The sequence below is a fragment of the Prionailurus viverrinus genome, chromosome B1 (genome assembly GCF_022837055.1).
Source record: "Prionailurus viverrinus isolate Anna chromosome B1, UM_Priviv_1.0, whole genome shotgun sequence".
In the NCBI taxonomy this organism is placed as follows: domain Eukaryota; kingdom Metazoa; phylum Chordata; class Mammalia; order Carnivora; family Felidae; genus Prionailurus; species Prionailurus viverrinus.
In genome coordinates, this window is record NC_062564.1 from 66,897,504 (window position 1) to 66,920,928 (window position 23,425).

Consider the following 23,425-nt stretch of genomic DNA (forward strand, 5'->3'; position numbering starts at 1 on the left):
AAATTCCAGTATAATTAACATACTTTGTTATATTAGTTTCAAGTGTACAACATAACGATTCAGCAGTTCCATATATTATTAAGTGGTCATCAAGAGAAGTGTAGTTTTAGTTTCCTTCACCTATTTCACCCATACCCACCCCCCCGCCAACTCACCATCCTTCTGGTAACCATCTGTTTGTTCTCTGTAGTTAAGAGTCCATTTTTTGGTTTGTCTCTTATTTTTTTCTTTGTTTTGTTTCTTAAATTCCACATATGAGTGAAATATCATATGGTATTATTCTTTCTCTGAATGACTTATTTTGCTTAACATTATACTTTCTAGATCCATCATGTTGTTGCAAATGGCAAGATTTCACTTTTTATTATGCCTGAAGAATATTCCATTATATCTTCCTTATCCATTCATCTATCAATGGACACTGTATTGCTTCCATAGTTTCGCTGCTGTATATAATGCTGTAATAAATAAAAGACTGCATATATCCCTTTGAAACAGTGTTTTTATATTCTTTGGGTAAAAACCCACTCTTGCAATTACTGGATCATATGGTAGTTCTATTTTTAATTTTTTGAGGAATCTCTATACTCTTGCACAGTGGTTGCACCAGTTTGCATTCCCACCAACAGTGCAGTAAAGGGTTCCTTTACTCCACATCCTCCCCAATACTTGTTTCTTGCGTTCTTTCTTTGAGCCATTGCAACAGGTGTGAGGTGATATCTCATTGTATTTTAATTTGTATTTCCCTGACGATGACTGATCTTGAACATCTTTTCATGTGTCTGTTGGCTACCTGTATGTCTTCTTTGGAGAGGTGTCTGTTCATTTCTTCTGCCTATTTTTAATTGAATTATTTGTTTTTGATGTTGACTTGTATAAGTTCTTTATGTATTTTGGATACTAACCTTTTCTCAGATATGTCATTTGCAAATATCTTCTCCCATTCAGTAGGCTGTCTTTTAGTTTTGTTGGTTATTTCATTTGCTGCACAGGTTTTTATTTTGATGTAGTTCCAATAGTATATTTTTGCTTTTGTTTTTCTTGTTTCAGGAGACATATCTAGAAAGATGTTGCTATGGCCAATGTCAGAGAAATTACTGCCTGTGCTCTCTTCTAGGATGTTTATGGTTTCATGTCTGATATTTAGGTCCTTAGTGAATTTTGAGTTTATTTTTGTGTATGGTATAAGAAAGTGATCAAATTTCATTCTTTTACATGTAGCTGTCCAGTTATTCCAAGACTATTTGTTGAGGAGACTATCTTTTTCCCATTATATATTCTTGCCTCTTTTTCTTGAAGGTTAATTGACTATATAATTGTGGGTTCACAGTCTGTTCATTTATTTAGCCACTTAATAAGTGCATATTCAAGATTGAAACATTGAGCAGTTATAATGAGTGCTACCTGGGCTTTTTATCCAAACTTAATACATACTCTTTTATTTCTATCAGCACATAGAAATATATGATATATTTTTTGTTACAAAAGTAGACTATTCTCTTTGAACAAAGATGGCAGACTTTAAAAAATGAGCTAATTCAGTCTCTAAACTTGATCAAAAAGTGAAACTTTGGGTATATTTACCGTCAGTGCAAGCATGGGCTTTGTTTAGTTTCTTATTAATGGTTTAATCATATCATCCATACAATATTGTGCTTTTTTGTTATAACTTCACTGAATGAACATTAATCCTAAATTAGTGTTTTATATTTTCAACATGTGTACTCTATTGCATCAAGTGTCTCTATTACCATTTACATATTCATTCATATATGGTCTTTTTGGTTGCTTACATATATTTACTACAATACATAATAATATTATGAGTGTATTTATACACAAAGCTTCATTCCTGTTTATTATTGTTTTCTCAGGATAGTCAACTAGAAAGTGAATTACTACTAAAAAGGGTAGAAATATGTGAAAGATCCTTCATGCTAATTACTAAATATTTTCCACATGCAATTCCACTGTTATTAGCAATATAAATGCCAATTTCATTGAACACTCTTTACCATTATATATTCCTAATTTGTGAAATGAAAATGATGATTAGAGACTAAAATGTCTCTAATTTTCTTTAGTTGAAAACTTATGTAGCTGCTTGTTTTTTTTATATATTTTGAAATATATATGCAATATTGAAACCATCAAGAAGTTTATATAATAATAAGTACTCCTTTTATAAGCACTCTTAGAACTTTTCTCTTTAGAAGACGAGACATATTGCTGAATAAACTTTCAATCCATTTCTTGAAACAATTACACATAAATGCATTAAAATATCTAGTATTCCTTTAAATCTGGTATGTCTTTAAAAATTAACCATTTTGGAGAGACCTCTATGTCATTTGTCAATAACCTATCATTTGTATAGCTGCAAGATTTTGTATAGTGTGAGATTTCTTTTTTTGGTTGTTCATAGTGTATTTAAGCATTCCTCTACTGTTTGACATTTAAATTATTTTTAAATTTCTTTATTGCAACCAAAGCTGCAGTGAATATCCTTACGAATGTTACTTTGTGGTCATTTATGAGCATTAATTAAGAGGAGATACTGAGAGATGTTATTGCTTCATTAAAGCAGAGTCATATTTTAATTTTAAAAGGTAACATCAAATCATTCTCCAAAAAGCCTAAATTATCTATGCTTCTAACAGCAGTAAGTGAGAACACCTATTTGATCAGATCTTTACCAATGTTGGATTTATAATGTTTATTTCCTTTTTTATTTTTATTTTTTTAACGTTTATTTATTTTTGAGAGACAGAGAGAAACAAGGGAGGGGCAGAAACTGAAGCAAGCTCCAGGCTCTGAGCTGTCAGCACAGAACTGATTACAAAGCGGGGCACGGGGCTCAAACACACAAACTGTGAGATCATGACCTGAGCTGAAGTCGGATGCTTAATGGAAGGATCCACTCAGGTTCCCTGTTTAATTTTTTTTAAGAGAGAGAGAGAGAAGGAGCGCGCCAGAGGGTAAGGGGCAGAGAATGAGGGAGACAGAATCCCAAGCAGCCTCCGCTTTGTCAGTGAAGACACTGACTCAGGACCCAAACTCAGAAACTGTGAGATCATGACCTGAGCTGAAATCAAGAGTTAGGCGCTTAACTGACTGAGCCACCCAGGCACCCCAGAATCAGTGCTGGTTGTAAACATACTTTATTTTTGTTACCAGTGGATTGGTGAAAATAAATACCACATTTGGGGGGGGGGGTTAAATTAATTCTCCCCCCCTCACATGAGGAATAGCTATTTGTTTGCTAAATTTTTTTAACTTCTTGCTTTTTTGATTTTAGTAATTCATTTTATAGTCAGAATATTGAATTCTTCTTTTATATTTTGCTCATTTTATGGATTGCATTAACCATTGTTCATTTTTAAAATATAATCACCTTTATCAAGCTTCACTTCTAGACTTTAAAAATGTAAGGTTTTTCTTTAAAAGGTATCATCTTCCCCAATATTTAAATTGTTGATGCATTTAATGCTGTTATTATACTGTTGTTTAATACCAATCTTTTAATACTATTTAGTATTAGTGTAATTTTAACTCCTTCACCTATCTAGGTATTATTTTACACAGAAAATGAGTTATATATACATTTTTCTTATTAGATAGGTGATTATCTCAACATACAATGTAGCCTATATCTTCTCTACAGTTTTAATAAACCATTATTATTATTATTATTATATTTTAACTTTCACATAACACATATGTCTGCTTCTGAAATTTTTATTCTTTCCATCAATATTTTTATGTATTGTTGAAACACCACTAGATTAAGGCCAATTTTGAAATATATGTTTTATTTTATTTTGTTTTTAATTTTTTTAATGCTTATTTATTTTTTTAAGACAGAGAGAGACAGAGAATGAACGGGGGAGGGTCAGAGAGAGAGGGAGACACAGAATCCAAAGCAGGCTCCAGGCTCTGAGCTGTCAGCACAGAGCCCGACGCGGGACTCGAACTCATGGACCCTGAGATCATGATCTGAGCCAAAGTCGGACGCTTAACAGACTGAGCCACCCAGGCGTCCGAGAAATATATATTTTAAAAATAAGAGGAAAGTACTAGCCACTGCAATGATCAAAATGAAGACTTAATTTGGTTAGAAAAGAGGAGGTAAAATTATTCATCTCTAAAAATGATATGACTGAATATAAATAACAGTAGAATACAGTCTGGAGACCTAAAATAAAGTAATTCAAAATGTTAAGGGGCACAAAATTAATATCAGAAATTAATAACTTTTTGCATATGAACAAAACCAATCAGGAGATATAATGGAAAAAAGAATCTATTATTATTAGCAAGTAAAAGGTAAAATATCTATGAATATACCCAAGAAAAAATTAATTTTTCTTGATACAGCAATTAAAAATGAATCAAATTAAAAAATCAATCAAATAAATAGAAATACATATCATATTATTTTAAAAATGTTAAAACTCAGTTACTATGTAAATTAATAAACACCTCATATATCAACATTTTAATTTTTTTTAGTTTATTTATTTATTTTGAGAGAGAGAGAAAGAGAGATAGTGTGTGGGGAGAAGGGGGAGGAAAAGGGTAGGGAAGGAAGGGCAAAGAGAGAATCCCAAGCAGGCCACTCTGTCAGCATAGAGCCAGAGGCGGGGCTCCAACTCAAGAGAATCCTGAGATCATGACCTGAGCTGAAGTCAGAAGTTAGATGCTTAACCCACTGAGCTCCCCAGGTGCCCCATAAGATAAAAGTTCTAATCGTGTTCTAACCTGATAAACTGAAAAGTTTATGTAACATCACACACAGGCACACAAACACAGATACACACACACACACAGACACATACACACGCACTCACTCAAATAGCCAATAAGTTTTGAGAAAGAAAATTGTTAGATTCATTCTCCTGGATATTTATACATATTATATAGGCTCAATGAATAAAATAGTGCAAAAAGTATGAGGAAAGAGAAAGACTGCTGAAAGAAACAGAACATTCAGACATAGACAAAATGCATGTAGGCCAACAAGTGACACTCTAAATCAATGGGAAATGATGGACTATTCAATAAAATAATGCTAATAGGTAACTATCTTAAGAATAAAAAAAAAAATAAGAGGGCCTCAGTCAGTTCCGCTCAGGTCATGATCTCATGGTTTGGGAGTTTGAGCCCTGGGTCAGGCTCTGTGCTGACAGCTCAGAGCCTGGAGCCTGCTTCAGATTCTGTGTCTCCATTTCTCTCTGCCCCTCCTCCACTGACTCTCTCTCTCTTTCTCTCTCTCTCTCTCTCTCTCTCTCTCTCTCTCAAAAATAAACATTAAAAAAAATAAAGAAAAAGAATAAAAAAAACAATTGAGCCATTACCTTATATGATAATTTTTTATGATAATGATCTCCAGTGAATCCTATCTCCCAGTATCCATGCTTTTGGTGACTCTCCTTGCACATTGCCCCTAAGCATGTTATTTCTTTCCAGGAACATAAGCAAACACAAGTGAGGCAAAGGCTTGACAGGAGCTTTCCCTCTTAGAATGTTGCAGTCACCTTTGATGGAAGTCTTGTGAACATCCTTGAAGGACAGAAAACCACATGGAGAGAGGAAGGCTCATCCATCTCAGGCTTTCTTGCTAAGCTCAGCCACCAACCAACCCACCAATTTAATGAAGCCACATGAGTACGCTTATTATTAAGGAAGTGATTAAGTAAAATATGGTGGATATTACTATAGATTTCCTATGAGTGACTATAAAGCAGTATAGTAAACATGCAGAGTAACATGAATATATCTTTAAAACGTAGTGCTGAAAGAACAAAACACACCGTATGAGATATACACCACTTCGTCATTTATATGAATAAAAAATGCAAACAAAACAAAATAAAACAAAGTCCTCCCCTTTCCCTTACTCTGCATACTGAGAACATATACACAGATTAAGACAATTTTAAAAATTACCAAATACAGGTAAATTTCTAAACATATTTTATAAACTTTTAGCCTGTTAAACACAAATTACTCATGCAGCTTTACCTAAAGAAAATGTAAAAGTAATGGGAAAATAATAATACGACCACTGGTATTAATCATGTGCATAACTTTTACCACAGATTTCTAACTTAGTTCTGCTAATTTAACAAAGTACCGTGGACTGGATGGCTCAAACAACAGAAGTTTATTTCTCGTATTTCTAGAGGTTGGGAAGTCAGATATCAGGCTGCCAACACGCTGGAGTTTCGGTCGTGAGCCCTTTCCCTGATCTGCAGATAGCTGCCTTAAGCTGTGTCCTCCCATGGCTGACAGTGAGAGAGATCATATCTCCATGTCTCTTCTCTTAAGGGCACCATTCCCATTAAGGAGGGCTCTACCCTCATGACCAAATTTCCTCCCCAAAGCTCCACCTCCAAATAATATCACATTGGGGATTAGGCCTTCCACATACGAATTTGAGGTGTGGGGGAGACACAATTCAGTCATAGCATTCCACCCCTGATTCCTCAAATTCATGTCTTTCTCACATGCAAAATGCACGCATTCTATTCCAACAGTCCCAAAGGTCTTAACTTGTTCCAGCATCAAATCTAAAGTCTAAAGTCTTAACTAAATGTCATCTAAATTAGATATGGGAAAGACTTTGATTCACACTGAGGCAAAATTGTTCTCTAGCTGTGAACCTATGAAATCAAATATGTTATATGCTTCCAAAATAAAATGATGGTGCTGGCATAGGATAGACATTCCACTCCACATGGGAGAAATAAGAAGGAAGTGGTGAGTAGTCCCAGACAAGTCTAAAATTTAGGAAAGCAAAACTCCCTAAGATTTTAAGGCTTGAGAATAACCCCTTTTGACTTGATGTTCTGACTTCCAGACCCACTGCGGTGGGTGGCCATGTCCCTGCAGCTCCGTAGGGTGAGGGTTGCACCCCCAAGCTTCTGGGTAATGTTTTGTCTCTTTCAAACTGAGACTGTAGCCCTCATGATCACTGAATCACCTTGGAGTCATTTTTTTTCCTTTATCTTGAATAATAATGCATGTTCACAGATAAATAGCTGTGTGGGAGGGGCGCCTGAGTGGCTCAGTTGGTTGAGCGTCTGACTTCAACTCAGGTCATGGTCTCACAGTTCATGAGTTCGAGCCTCACGTCTGGCTCTGTGCTAACAAACAGCTCAGATCCTGGAGCCTGTTTCAGATTCTGTATCTCTCTCTTTCTCTCTCTCTCTCTCTCTCTCTCTCTCTCCCCCCCCCCTTCCCCTGCTCATGCTCTGCCTCTCTCTGTCTCTCAAAAATAAATAAATGTTAAAAAAAAGTTTTAAAAATAGCTGTGTGGGCTCATCCCATAAAATTCAGGACATCTAAGAGCTTTCCTTCATTCCATCCAGTCTCCATCCCCTTCAGTTCAAACTGGCACTCTCCCTGCAGGGGTAGCTGATTACTTCTGTGGTTCACACTATGTTAACCTCCTTATTAAGGGGCTGGTCTTCCCCACCCTTAATGTTCTTTTCTGAACAAGCATTTCCTTTTTTTTTTTTTTTTGTATTATAGACAGGCTAAAATTTTTCCAAATATTTATGTTTTGGGTCCTTTTTGCTTAACAATTCTCTCTTTAATTCATTTATTTCTGCTCACTTTACTATAAGTATCAGGAGAAACCAAATCACTCTTTCAACACTTGGCTTATAAATCTCAGCTGATTATCCAATTTCATCGTTCTCAAGTTCTACTTTCCATAAAATGCTAGAACACTACCGTAGTTTAACTAAATTCTCTGTCAATTTACCGTAAGGAAATGCCTTTCTTCCAGTTTCCAATAACATATTCCTCATTACCATCTGAAACCTCATCAGAGTGGCCTTTACCATCCATATTTCTACATTCTGTTCATGATTATTTATGAATTCTCTAAGAAGATGAAAGCTTTCTCTCCAGCCCTCCTCTTTTATTTCCGAGCCCTCACCAGGAATGTCTTTAGTGGCCTCTACACAGGAGTATTGACTCTTTCTAGCATGCACCTCAAAACCTTTCAAGGCTCTATGCCTTACCCAGTTCCAATGCTTCAACCCCATTTCAAGAAATGTAGAAGCACCTCTCTGATAAGAGGTTTGCTTTAGCCAGTTCAGGCTGCTTTAACAAAATATCACAGACTGGCTGGCTTAAACAATGGAAATCTATTTATCATAGTTCAGGAGGCTAGGAAGTCAGAGATCAGGATGTCAACATGTTTGGGTTCTGGGCAGAGCCCTCTTCCAAATTTGTAGACTGCCATCATCTTACTGTGTCCTCACGTGGCAGAGATAGCAAGAAATCTTCTCTATTATGACTCTTCTTACAAGGGCACGAATCTAATCCATGAAGGCTCACCCTCACAACCTAATTTCTTCCAAAAGGCCCCAGCTCCAAAAACAATGGGGATTAGGGCTTCAATACATGAATTTGATACATTTATTACACAACAATTACTGAAAATATTTAACCAGTAACGAAAGGTAAGAGACATTTTCTAAAGCTTTACCAGAAATAAGAAAGTGCTATCTAAAGAAGCATTTATTTCAGGTGGAAAAAAAAAATCAAGAATGTTCCTTCTCCCCAGCGCCTGAGTGGCTTAGTCAGTTAAGCATCTGACTCTTTAGCATCTGATCTCTGCTGAGGTCCTGAGATTTAGTCTAGCATCCAGCTCTGGGCTGAGCATGGAACCTGCTTGGGATTCTCTGTCTCCCTCTCCCTTTAAACCCTCCTCTCTCTCCCTCTCTCTCTGTTCCCTCCTTTCTCTCCCTCTCTCTGTCTCTCTCTCTCTCTCTCAAAATAAATAAATACACCTAAAAAATAATGTTTCATCTCCCAGCTTGGAAAGTTACACAATTTTTCTTTATCAGTTGTCAAATGATTCCAATTAGAAGCTAAATATAGGAGCACCTGGGTGGCTCATTCGGTTAATCTGTTAATCTCATGATCAGGTCATGTTCTCTAACGGTTCATGAGTTTGAGCCCCACATCAGGCTCTGTGCTGACAGTTCAGAGCCTGGAGCCTGCTTCAGATTCTGTGTCTCCCTCTTTCGCTGCCCCCTTCCCACTTGTGCTCTGTATCTCTCTCTCAAAAATAAATAAATTTATAAAAAAGAGACTAAATGTATATGTCACATGTCACAATCCTTACTTGATGTAGCTCTGTATATTCACTAGAATTCATTTTTTTCAAGTCTCTTTGGCCAAGGGAATCTGTGGCTGCTGCTTTGCATTTCTATCCCCCGGTACACACTCTAGCCTTCACTATCTTGTTTTCTATCCCAGAAGGCTGGATACTATGGCTTCCGGTTGTTTGGGCCAATGAAAAGCCTGACTGGAGATTGCATGAAGAAGGAGCATGAGACCAGAGTGTAGAACCCACCCTACCCTCCCACTGCTTATTCCCCCACTCCTCCCACCCCATGTCTGCTGTTTTGTAAGCAATCAGCTGTTTCTTTAGATCAAAGGAGACAGATACAAGAGGCACCTCTCTATAGAACTCCTTCCTTCCCAGATAAAGTAGTGACAACAGCCTTATTATTACTCTCCCCATATTACTGCACTGTCTCTTGTGACCAATTTCTATTTCACTGTAAACAGACTCTTTATTGCAGCCTCCTTGATTTATTCTAATTGAAATTTATTCCTTTCCTTCTGGGATCCAGACTAATATAAACTCTCTCTTCAAGTGAAAGCCTAGCATAACAGAAATGTAAATTAGTAGCTGAAACAGGGATATGACTATATCCATCCCTTCTCTCATCTTTGAAGAGGCTCCCTAAACACTTTTTGAAAGTCAGGGCATACAATTATAAGCACCCCACTGTTTGACTATAATTACCTTAAGGATAGGAATCATTTATTTCCTCTCCATTTCCTTTATAAGGTTGTACAAAGTGTACTGAACATAGCAGGGCGTGAATAATATTGAATTTGGTCATACAGTATCTAGAACCCAACTCATGACAGACCTAGTTCCTACTGAATCTTTTTCTCACCCATTATTTCTTTCTTGTAAGTATGCAATGGATACTTCAGTAGTATTTTATTTATTAACAGATTTTGCTCTTGCCTTTGTTTTACTTTCCTTTTGTATTTCCACCTTTATATTCACAAATTATTTCTTTCTTCTAATTACTAACTCCATTTCCACTCTGGCATCCCTGCTCCATTTGTCAACTCCTGCCTAAAACATATCCTAATCAGAAAAATGGGTAAGATTCAAGAGGCTCCTATTTTCAGATTTTCATGTTTTTCCAAAACCAAATTAAGAAGAGCAACCAAACTTTTAAAATGCCATCTGAAAGCACAGGTGTCGGTGTCAGGGTGTTTTGTTTTTGTTTTTGTTTGTTTTGTTTTTGTTTGTTTGTTTTGTTTTTTCCTTAAGTTTTTAAGCTCTTCAAAAAGAGGTTGAGGACTTTGGTTTTTGAAATATGTTCTGTAGTATATATGGTGTGCACAGAATTCTTAATAAATCTGTTTGTTTATTTATTTATTTTTTAATGTTCTGGACACTAGAAGTGATAGACCTCTAGACACTGTATTAATTCTATCAAGCAATTAGACATCATGAATATACTGTAATCAAATTATGCATTTATGTTTTGATTTGGCCTAGAAGAATCAAACTTTCTATAGATCAGAACAATAGGGTACCAGAGAGGGAAGAAAGTAGGGAATTTAGTATTCCAAAACACATTCCACTTTTTAAAGGAAAAATTTCTAAAAGTAAAAGTAGGTGAAGTAATGTTAAAATCTTTACTATAGAATTTCTATAATATACTTTAAAAAGGCAGGCAGGGGGCATCCTGTGGTTCATTCTAGCTTTTCCAACCTATGTTTTGAAAACAGAAAACTTCAAAGTAGTACCATTTCTCAAACGCATCAAAGCATTAGGTCTATTCAAAAACTGTCCTTGCCCTAGTTATAAATCTCTACTAAATGTGTCAATTTTATTTCTCTGTGCTTCCCATATCCCGAATATGAATGTGACTACTATTTATGAACAGGTGTGTTTTACTGAGCTATTTATGTGAAGTTCAGATAAAAACTAAATCCTCTGGTACTTGAGTAGGAACAGCATTCAATCTTTTCTTACAAGGGTCAGTCTGGGATAATAGAAAACAACTAAATATAAAGGAATTCATAAACTAGTGAATAATGGCTCATGTCAGATTTATGCTTTGTGCCCATGAAAACTCTCTGTCAGCTGTTACACAATGGAAGATGTCATTTCAACAGCACATTGTATATGTGAGTTTCTATATTAATTATATGGAGAGGAAGTTATAATTTTTGTTTCTTATCATCCGTTAAGCATCTCTTACCTTCCAATTTAAAAAAAAACAAGGTACTTATTATCCAATTAAAAAAACAAGGTATTAATAATCCTGCCCACTACTATTATGAAGTACTAATTATGATAATATGTTTTGGATGTTGTGCCTCAATACAACTAATTCCTAGGGCTGTTGAAATTATTCTGCTCTATTTCAAAGAACATGGTTTCTATTACTGAGACATCAGTAATAGACATCAGTGCTGTTTTTATAACAGGACAGAGTGTCTGATGAATCCGATGCCCAAATACATCCAATCTGTACTTACAACTTCCCCTTTGCATTCATTGATATACATAGAAATACTTGTTTTAAAATCTAAGGAGGTGTAGGGACACCTGGGTGGCTCAGTTGGTTAAACGTCCGACTTCAGCTGAGGTCATGATCTCACAGTTTATGAGTTGGAGCCCCACATCAGGCTCTGTGCTGTCACCTCAGAGCCTGGACCTTGCTCTGGATTCTATGTCTCCCTCTCTCTCTGCCCCTCCCCCACTCATACTCTGTCTCTCTCTATCAAAAAATGAATAAACGTTAAAAAAAAAATCTGGGGAGGTGTAGATGGTAGGGTATGAGGAAAGAAGTCATGTAGGAATGGAGAGGGAGCATCAGGGACACTTCCCAGCTTGTAGTATGGGGGGGGGGGTGATCTCACTGGGTAAATACTAAAAGTCAGCAGTAGGGCGAGCTGTTCAGGTGAGAATCTATGAGGACTCTGGGGAAAGGTGGTATTAAGACTCAGGAGATAAAATAATTGTTATTCTGCAAATCTTATGAGTTTCTTTCACCCCAAGCTTTGGATTATTAGCATTCTTGGCACCGACCATGAAAGGTAATACAGGTTATTAATTGTAATTCTGAAATTCCTTCAGTAGTATCTCAAAAAGCAGAATAGGGGCAGACTAACTAACACGGCAGATGATGTGAGGTGACAATAACTGGAAAATTGCTCTGTGAGACTCTGTGATCAGACTCATTTGGGAACTGGGTGAGACATCTGGGGAAATCAAACATTACTCAAATGCAAAAAATGCAGCCTGGTCTTGTGGGATGTGGAGGTCTTTGAGCAGCTCTTTATTCGGCTTCATGGTATTTCAGCCATGTTTGTTTCTAAATATCTGTTCTTTCCCCTTCTCTGCCAAATAACTTCCCTTGCAAGGCTCTTGAATTGCCATGACATAAACTCTGACTGCAGTTTTCTGTGTCTTTAGACATCCGTGTCCTAAAGCTGCCTACAAAATTTTCTTTTAGTGAATTTCACTTTTAGTGAAAATTCTTGAGTAAGACAGGTATCTGTTTCAAATCCCATCTTCTATGCTGACGTCAAAATCACCCAGCACACCATGACTCAGTGCTCCAGGCCCTCAACTGAAACAGCACCTCCAAGCAAAGGAGTGAGCTGACCGCCTTCGTTCCTAACAATGTGAGAGACTTGGTTTTTGGGTGAGGTGTGTTCCAGCCATAGATCCTGTTGGCACAAGTGAGAGCAAGAATAAAAATGTGAATTTCTATGGTCAGTGCGATCTCTGCTACATTCACAAGTAGAAAAATCTTGCCACATTTGAGTAACATGATGTGCTTATTTTAAAAGCTGGGAAGACTGGGGCACCTGGGTGGCTCAGTCAGTTAAGTGTCTGACTCTTGATTTCTGCTCAGGTAATGATCTCATGGTTTGTGAGATCTCTTTCTCTCCCCCTCTCTCTCTACCCCTACCCCACTCTCTCTCCTTCTCTCTCTTTCAAAACAAATTAAAAAAAAAAATAAATAAATAAATCTTTAAAAACTGGGAATACTGGCTATATAGAAAAATCAATAATTTGTTTTTCTTTTCCCCATTTATGAATTATAACAATCTGCTGTCCCACAGGAAATATCCTATTTGATTGACAATAGGAAAATGATGTTAGTTACAGTGTAAAGCATAAGCAAGTTCTATTTATTAAGGATGTACTGTTTGCCTGGTAAGAACACACATTTCACTTTTATCCTCAAAGCAAGGTAGTACTTTTATCCTTTTTCTGCTAATGAAAACATTGAAACTCATGGCAGTCGAGGACTTTAAGCAAAGTCACCTATCTATTACCTTGAAAAACTGGATCATGAGACTAAATCAGCCTGGACTGAAAACCTTTACATCGTCCAAAACAAGTTCTCTTGTATGAATCAGTTCAGGACCTCACCTTAAAGTACAAAAGCAGTAATTAAAGTTGAACTTTTTAAAAACATGTATAATGAACTAGATTGATTACACTTCAGAAATTTGGGAAAGAAAAACACATTTCTAATTCTCCTCACTGGCTCCAACAACAAATCCACACAATGCCGCGCTGGGAGGTCACACTTTCCTAGGTTTATTAATTTCCTAGTAAAAGAAGTGATTCCGAGAGTAAGTTTTACCTCTCATTTCTTACAGTCTGGAACTTCCTATACACATTCTGACAAATATTAGACAAACTATGTTAGGCCTAGTACTGTGCAGGATTTTATTATACTAAGCAGGCATGAAAGCTGAGAGCCTCGTAAATATTAATCACAGACTAATGAACAGTGGGAGATTTCTGAATATCAATCTGTACTAGAGGGAAATTTTGAATTAGAGACACCACTTCCTACCCAATAAATCAGTAGTGAAAAATTGAAGGCATTCTCATGCATCTGCTTATGTAGCTAGATCTCTAGTCCTAAAGGAGCATGCAGCATGGATGCCAAAATAGATGTAATTTTATCACCCCACATGGAGCTTTTGCATTTTTAACGGGACCATTTTTTAAAATTTTAATTACCTCCAAAAGAGGCCGGATTGTATCACAGAAAACTTGAGTGCATTCTTTAGTATTAGAGTTAAAATAGTTCATGAGTAGTTGGAGCTTTCTCATTCTTCTTCATTAGCATTCAAAAACCATTGCCAAGGGACTGGGAGACTCAAGGTTAAGAGAGGAGCTGAAATGCCAAAACCTGATTGGCTTATTGCTTTTATTAAGTGTGAATGTTACTGCTTTTGTCTCTGGGCACATGTACAACACATAACATAAAAAAGACGATATCTTCCATTATTATTCAAAATTTCATAAATAATAGCACATACAATCATATATACACTTGCATATCCTTAATGATTATCCATTAATGGAAAAATATCCCTTTACAATAATCAAAATTAATTATTTATTAAGACAAGTAGGAGAGTGGAGAGTGATATCTAGGATTTTACAGTGTTTTTGATGTTGACAAAAAACAATGGGACTCAGTTTTCAGTTTGAGGTTTGGTTTCTTTTCTATTTTTTAATATTCAGTAGTATTTAAGAGCTTTGCTAGGTTATTAATATTTTAGTGGAAAAACTAAGAAGTGTTTTTAATAATATTAATGTTTCTTCATATCATTATAATTAAAACTAAAACTTTATCCTAAATAGGTATGGTATGAGCTGTCTTTACTGAAATGACACATAGTTATTAAGGACACAGGAGAGAGAAGGATCCAGGAAATAAGCAGAAATGGTGAATGTCATTCTGAAATACACCAGAAATGTTATTTTCAAAATGATTACTTTATTCCATCTCGTGTAAATAGAATAAGTGATAATTACTAAATTAAGTCATAGTATAGCAGAATGCTATAATTAAACATTAATCACTAAGTTGTCATTTTTTTATTAATCATTTCCTAGACTCATTAAAAGCAGGGAGAGATATGTTGGTCCTTAATATATTCCCAGCACCTTGTATTCGGTAGATGTTCAATAAATGCTTAAAACTTTTTTTTAAAAAGGATTAGGTATACATTGTAGTTTTTCTTTTGTATAGATGGAGTTGTAATCTCTCTAAGGACAAATAGTCTCTTCACCAATGTTCAAATATAGCGAAAATTACAATATGGTTTCCCAACCATATATAATATGAGAACATAGAAGCAGTTACAACTTTATATCCATTTCAGTAAAGTATTTGTGCTTATGCACTTACTGCTTTCTACAATTACAACACAGGACTGATGTTTGACAACATTCATCTTATCTTCTTTATGATATTAAAGATGAGTTTATTTATATTTTTGAGCTTGCCATGTGCTTATATTTGAAATTTTCAGGAACTATTACCCCAAATGCACTATATGTATGTGTTATGTGTGGAAATGGTCATTTTTACATAAATAAAATTTTGTGTAAATATTAGCATATTGAAAATGATTCCTGCAGGTGACAATAACATAATTGGTTATCATTAGAGTTTTTGTTTGTTTTACATTGTCACAAGTCATCTTATTTTTTTTCATTTATAAGCACAATCAGTGTAATAATAGATGCCTTTTTTTATATTTAAGGAGCTTTTGAAAATATTAGGATGTGTTTTAATCAATATTATTAACAAAAAATAATAATATTATTAACAAATACTAGGTTGTGTTTTAATCAATATTATTAGCAAAAAAAGTAGAGTTCTTCATTGACCAGTATCCTTTCAGATATAATTTCGTATAGTAGCCCCCATCTCATTTTACCTTATTTAACTTACTTATTTTTCATAAGAACCCACTGGTCTTATGGGTCTCAGTTTAAAAATACATTTACATTCATCACAGGGACTTATAATAATTTGTAGCGAGTATTCCAGACAAATGCTGTGAAAAATACTGAAGTAGTTAAAGAGGACACCAAAACAAATAAGAAATATTTACTTTTAAATGAACTTTAACAGAAGATATCATAAATCTTTAAGGTTTATCATTGTTCAGTATAAGATAACCAATATAACTTAGATATACCACCAGAAACAATAACAATTTAAGCATAGCAAGGTTGAAAAATGTAACTTGTATTTAAAACTTATAATAAGTGTTAAAATCATAAAAGTTGTTAATCAAAGTAATCCTAAAATCTAATAAACAGAAGTTTAATAGTTTTCTAGCAAAAAAAAAAAAATCTTCATTTATTAAGGTAGTCCTGTAAAGTTTATTAAAATGAGAATGTAGAAAGTGGTGGATAACTGTCTAAGTAGAGATGACTGTCACATTTTTCTGTTGGTCATGAGACAAGAAGGAAATGAAGTGAGTGAAATACCTATATATTCAAGTATTTTATTCTTGCTGACTTTAGTAGCAGTAAACCAAACTTGTTCAATATCAGGATTAGAAGCACACAAGATGATTTTTACTTTTCTCCCCCTGTATGGTAAAAGTAAAATTTGTTGTTCCAATTAACTAGATATATTACTTTTAGTTATTTTGTTTTCTACACCATGAGTTACAATTGTTTAGCTGTAATGAAGGAATGACCTAGAGAAAGGAGGAGGGTGGCAAAATTTTAAAGTTTAATTCTAACACGATGGTGACACAAATTGCTGCATAGCCTGACAATTAATGTGTGGACTTGCAATGGCCCTTTCCACCTGCCCACAGTACATTTTCATATGGGATTACCCCTCTGTAGTTTCCTGTCTAACTCTGGTTTTCATCTTTTCAGGTTTGGATTTATTCTTCACAAAGATGAAGCTGCATTACAAAAAATTGATCTTGAAACCATGTCATACATCAAGACAATTAACTTGATGGACTATAAGTGCATTCCTCAGTCATTGGCATATACACACTTGGGAGGATACTACTTTATTGGCTGCAAATCTGACAGCACTGGGGCAATTCCACCACAGCTTATGGTGGACAGTGTAACCGACTCAGTCATTGGATTCAATAGCGATGTGACGGGCACTCCATATGTCTCTCCAGATGGGCACTATCTTGTCAGCATTAATGATGTGAGAGGTCTTGTAAGGGTCCAGTACATTACCATCCGAGGAGAAATACAGGAGGCTTTTGATATTCACACAAATCTGCACATATCTGATCTGGCATTTCAGCCATCCTTTACTGAAGCTCACCAATACAACATTTATGGTAGTTCAAGCACACAAACTGATGTGCTCTTTGTGGAGCTCTCCTCTGGGAAGGTTAAGATGATAAAGAGTCTTAAGGAACCACTCAAGGCAGAAGAATGGCCTTGGAACCAGAAGAACAGGCAAATCCAGGACAGTGGCTTGTTTGGTCAGTACCTGATGACACCTTCCAAGGACTCTCTCTTTATACTAGATGGACGACTCAATAAGTTAAACTGTGAGATCACTGAAGTTGAGAAAGGAAATACAGTCATTTGGGTTGGAGATGCCTAGAAGCCCTATTAGATAATTATTGAATGAAGAGTTTTCCAGTACATTGCACTTAACCCATTGTTTAAATTTACAGCTTAACTTTTCAAGATCACACCCTAGTCAAACATAAGTTACTTGATAGACCCAAATAAAACAGATTTTTTCTTTTGCAAAGATGAACACAATTAGTAATATTGGTTGACTGGAAATATTTAACACAACATTTAATAAAAAAAACTAGATCAATCACAAGATTCAAATCTATAATTACATTCAAGCCAACAAAGTAGAAATTTAAACAATTAAAAAATAACTGCAGGGAATTTCAGATGACTTTAAGCATTTCATTTTGGAAGTGATTTATCTATTATTTTTTCTCTGTCTTTTGGTATGCTTCAACTAGAACTCAAAAGGTATTGTGGAACCTTAAAATTCTTACTTCAAAATATTATGTCCCATCCACTGTTTATAATCTTTTGTGCCTTGAAGGGAATGTCACAAGAGGAAAAAGTAGGCTGAAAGCTGCATACTGAACACCCTCATAACTACAAATCTTTTGTCATTAAAAGAGAAAAGTTTAACATCTCTTACACCAAATCCTGTCTTCAGCATTGGTTTAAACCTCAACGAAATATCATTTGAAGGCATAAGTTGGCCTTAGGTCGTACACCAGTGACAAACTCTATTTAATACTTACTATATGGTCTGCAGCATGCTATGGAAAATGAGGAGGAAAGGAGGAAAAATAATTATGAAAAAATGTTTTCAATGTATTCTCTATTCATTTTGCTTTTAATCATTGGAGTGCATTGTATTTTTAATGCAAGTTTGTCTGGGATGTCAACTGCTTACAAATGTTTACTATTAGCAGAATCGATTCCTTTCTTTTCATGTAGTCCAGAATTGAATCAGCAGGAACTTTCAGTTTTAAAAAAGTAGTACCATTTGTATCTGCTTAGAGTAAACCTCATATGGGGAAATTAACACCAAGAACTGATGAATATTAGTGGGTTAGGAGAATTAGTAGCAGAAATTGGAAATAAGGGGATAGCTCCACAGTGGTGAGTAAAGACATACTTCACTATTGCCTTGGCAATTTAAATATAACTCATCAAAGAACTTCGTTCCTTAAGAACTTTCCTAAATAACTTCTGCTCAACTCCTACATAATCCTTAAATGACCCCCTCATTAACTGTGTGCTATGGTTTGAAACCTAACTAATCCTCTTATTTGAGAAACTGTATAGAAGTAAAAATTATTGCTTCTTTTTTTTTTAAGGGCAAATAAAAGGCCAGTAGATGTGGATTAAAACTAGAAAGTTGGTTTACTGAAATAAGCAGATAATTATCTAGGCTTAAAATAATAGCTTACATGTTTGGAGAATCTTTTTACTTATTTTTTTTTAATTGTTGCTAAAAATGCTAGTGGGCTGTTGAAATGACCTCCGTTTACTGAAGGTAATCCAATAAGGTCTTTTTTAAATACAAATTTTACTCAAGTTTAAATTGTATAAAACTGCTTAGAAACCTGAAATTTTATAGTGTGTAATATCTTATGTATATATAGCATCCTGAGCTGTGTGATACAGTAGATTTCTTCTTAGCTTAAGGAAACATTATGGGAGGTAGATTTAATAAACAACAAAGATCAGCTTATGTTTCTACTTACCTGCTTTCCTTTTTAGCGATTTTCTCCCTTGTGAACATGAACCATATAAAGTGTCTAATGATTTAATGTAAGTCTGTCTCATACATCCTTCTTCAGTAGCTTACACCATGTGGATGCTCTGTCTGTAGACATTGCTTGATAAAAGGAGAATAAACCTCTTAAATTTTAACGCTTGAGTTCAGTCAATGTTTTAATGCGCATAACAGTGTTTTGCTTTGTTTTTCCTTCACGTGCTCATAGTCTGGTACTCTGCATTATTTTGAAAATTGATGGGATGAGGTAGAGGGCAAGTAAAGTGAGAACAATCAAAAAAAGGTAATTTAGTTTATCTTTTTATAGAAAATGTAAGTTGTATTGCAAATAATGATGTCAGTGATAATGTGGGTATGTGTAAACACTGAAAGTTTAGAAAAACCAAGGTAAAATTATGAGATAACTGCACTAAACAAACAAACAAACAAACAAACAAATAAACACAACTCTATCAAATAGCATATTTCTACTAAACAGAGTAAAAAGTGAGGTGATAGCAGTGAAGGGCCCTGGAATGAGAAAAGGTGTGAAACAAAGAATGGGAATATGATATGGGAGGTCCTTGACTGAAACTGAAGAAGTAAATGTTTTATGTAAAGAAGGTGATATTTGATAAGGTAAGAAAAGTAGGTTATGATCAGATTTGGGAGGGTGGGAGAGGAAGAAGAAACCAATGTAAAGAGTTTGGACTTAATCCAGACAATAGGGACTCAATAATTTTTGAAAACAGAAATGGCAGTGAAAACAGCACTTTTAGAATTTAATATTATTATTTTTTAATATTGTAAGTTTATTTATTTTGAGAGAGACAGAGAGAGTGAACGGGGGAGGGGCAGAGAGAGAGAGAAACCCAAGGAGACTCCACACATCAGTGCAGAGCCTGAGGTAGGGGCTCCAACTCATGAACCATGTGAGATCATGACCTGAGCCGAAACTGGGAGTCAGATGCTTAAATGAATGAACCACCCAGGTGCCTCTAGAATTTATTATTTTTTAATGGAATGAAGCGTTGACTGAAGAAAAGGGAAATTAGAGGAAGAGGTATCAGTTGAGAGGCTGCTGCAATAAGGTGAGTTTATAGTTTTTAATATAAGAGAATAATTTGAAAGTATATATTTTGAAACAAGGTGTATTAAGGAACCAGACATGAAATGCCAACTGAATAAATATGGGTCATAAAAAGAGGTAAACATGACCGGTTTTAAATACGACATCATTGATAGAAATAGGAAAGCCATGAGGGAGAAACAGATTTGGGTCAGAAAATAAGAAACTAGATAAAAGGCAAATTAACTGAAAATATTGGGCAATGGAATATATTCCCAGAGAAGTGTCAGCATGTATGGCAAACCAACTTCCATTTAATTATATCTACATAAAGTTGAAGCATTTTTTAAAAAATGCAATTTAGAACCTTATTGCCTTTCAGATTCCCACTCAAAAATTCCTCACAGGGTTTTCTTTTGAGAAATAAGTTAATTTGACTGGATTTTACATTCAGTAGTAAAAGATTTTACAGGATGAAACAATATGTTTAATCATATGTAACAATTTATCATATTATATAAATTTTCAAGTGAGAAAAATACTAAGGATAAATACTATCATGGAAATCAATACAAGATGAAAATGGACAACCCACCATTACAGCCTTAAAAGGTCATCAGGGGCTACTTCTAATGCCACTTGTTCATATATCTACCATTTATCTGTTCCTGTATGAATGGAAAAAAAAAGAACTATAGCAGCACCTTATCAAAGCCAATTTTCACTATCCTTCCGAAAACACTCAAATATCATTTACCTCTTCTGGGAAACTTCATACATAGCAATGCATTCTGAAAGTTATGCTATGGAAGTTCTTGTCTGCAGTCTTAAGTCTTGGTAAGTTTTCCTATTTCCCAGGAGATTAAGTCTTAACCAGAGCATACAAGCATATTTTTGTTTTTTTGTCTGTTTGTATTTAATAAATTTATAGTCCTATTGGTAATTGGAAAAGCACTTAGCTTTTCAGTAATATTCATCAGCAAAATGTAGCTGTCTCTGTGGTATTTAATGGGTACATCACAGCTATTTTACAGTAATTTTCAGCTACACTTGGTGACTTACAAAAGTTTTAATTGTTCTTTTATACTAGAGCTGAGAAATGATAGAATTCTCAATGTTTTCAGATTCATGTTTACATACATAATTAAATTTTGTAAATAGTATAATTTGGATGAAACTGACACTAAAATACCAAACATGATTCTGTTTTAATGTTTGATAAATGTATTGAAGACACATTTCAACACTTTTAAAAGAATCAAAATTGCCTTAGTGTCAAAAGAATAGACTGTTACTTGAATTTAAAAAAAAAAGTCTGGGGGCGCCTGGGTGGCGCAGTCGGTTAAGCGTCCGACTTCAGCCAGGTCACGATCTCGCGGTCCGTGAGTTCGAGCCCCGCGTCGGGCTCTGGGCTGATGGCTCAGAGCCTGGAGCCTGTTTCCGATTCTGTGTCTCCCTCTCTCTCTGCCCCTCCCCCGTTCATGCTCTGCCTCTCTGTGTCGCAAAAATAAATAAACGTTGAAAAAAAAATTAAAAAAAAAAAGTCTGTTATTCCTGTGTGTAATTATTTTTACACTTCTATGAAAAATTACAATGTTCTTTTATACCTGGATCTGCATACTTGTTCAGTGTTACAAATTACAACAGGACAGTCTCATGATAATCAAGATAGGGACTCAACATACATGAAATATATAGCTATTAGAAGCAAATAATCATTTATTACCATTCTGTGCCTCAGCTTACCCACCAACTTTCAAACCAGTTTTGCCCTTAATTTAAATTATGCACTGTGGTCAGAACTATTAGCAAAGAGTAGCAAGCATTCAACATTTGAGCTTATGAATAAAATATAATCCATGACTTTGTCTAGATCAATAAACATCCTTTTGATACATTAATTGTTCTTTAGGGAAATAATTATAATAAATTGGGAAAAAGTAAATATATAGATTAGATTAAAGATATTATATTAACACATAGCATGTTGGTTTTGCATCATTTAAAAATTTGATTGTTGACAGAAATATTATATTATTCCATTTTGTCAATTTTGGTGCAACTGCACCATATGCCATGCAGTTTTAGATACTGCAGCAATTAGACAACTCACTGTGTGTGTGTGTGTTTGTGTGTGCGTGTGTGTGTGTTAATTAGGGCATATGCAAAAATTGAAGCATATCTGGAAATATTGGATAATTAAATTTTAATATTCAAACATACCCATTAGTATTTTAGAATGTCTATTAAATCTAGAATGACAAGATTGTCAGAGTATTTCAAAGTATAAGCTAAAGGCACCTGAGTGGCTCAGTTGGTTAAGTGTCAAACTCTTGATTTTGGTTCAGGTCATGATCACAAGGTTCGTGGGTTTGAGTTCCACATTAGGCTCTGCACTGACAACATGGAGACTGCTTGGGATTCCCTGTCCTTACCTCTCTGTCCCTCCCTCTCTCTCTCTCTTTCCCTTTCTCAAAATAAATAAATAAACTTTAAAAATAAATAAATAAATAATGAAAGTATAAGCTACATAGAAGTAAAGAAAATCGTAGAAACCAAATAGTAATGGGTATTAATTCTGGAGATTCTATTAGATCAAGTAAATTAAGTATATATATGATCTGAATAATGTAATATTAAGATTTAACAAATGACTATGTGTGTGTATATACACACACACTTATACACATCACTCCCTTGATTTTTTCAAAATTACTAGTACATTTTAAAATCAATTACAAACACAAATTTAATAAAGAACATAATATATTTCATTCTTTTTTATGGCTCAAGCATTTTCCATTGTGTATGTGTATATATATGCATATATATATATATATATATCACTTCTTCTTTGTCCATTCATTAGTCAATGGTCACCTGGGCTGTTTCCATAATTTGATTTTGTAGATAATGTTGCTATAAATATCAGGGTGCATGTATACCTTTGAATTAATATTTTTGTATTCTTTGGATAAATACCTAGTAGTGTGATTGCTGAATCATAGGGTAGTTTTATTTTTAACTTTTTGAGGAACCTCAAAATCCTCTGTTTTCCCAGGTGGTTGCACCAGTTTGCATTCCCACGAACAGTGCAAGAGAGTTCCCCTTTCTCCACATCCTCACCTATATCTGTTGTTTCTTGTGTTGTTGATAGGAGCCATTCAGACAGGTGTGAGGTGATATCTCATTGTAGTTTTGATTT

The 23,425-nt window shown here is 34.9% G+C and overlaps 1 protein-coding gene across 6 annotated transcripts in view; it reads left to right on the forward strand.

Moving 5' to 3' along the window:
- Positions 1–19,268, forward strand: part of FSTL5 (follistatin like 5) — a 1,137,298-nt gene extending 1,118,030 nt beyond the window's left edge. For all 6 annotated transcript variants that reach the window (XM_047857444.1, XM_047857446.1, XM_047857448.1 and 3 more), the window contains one exon: positions 16,790–19,268. In XM_047857444.1, the coding sequence (XP_047713400.1) occupies positions 16,790–17,492 (703 nt within the window). In that variant the 3' untranslated portion in view covers positions 17,493–19,268. The remainder of the gene's footprint in view (positions 1–16,789) is intronic.
- Positions 19,269–23,425: the final 4,157 nt, after the last annotated feature.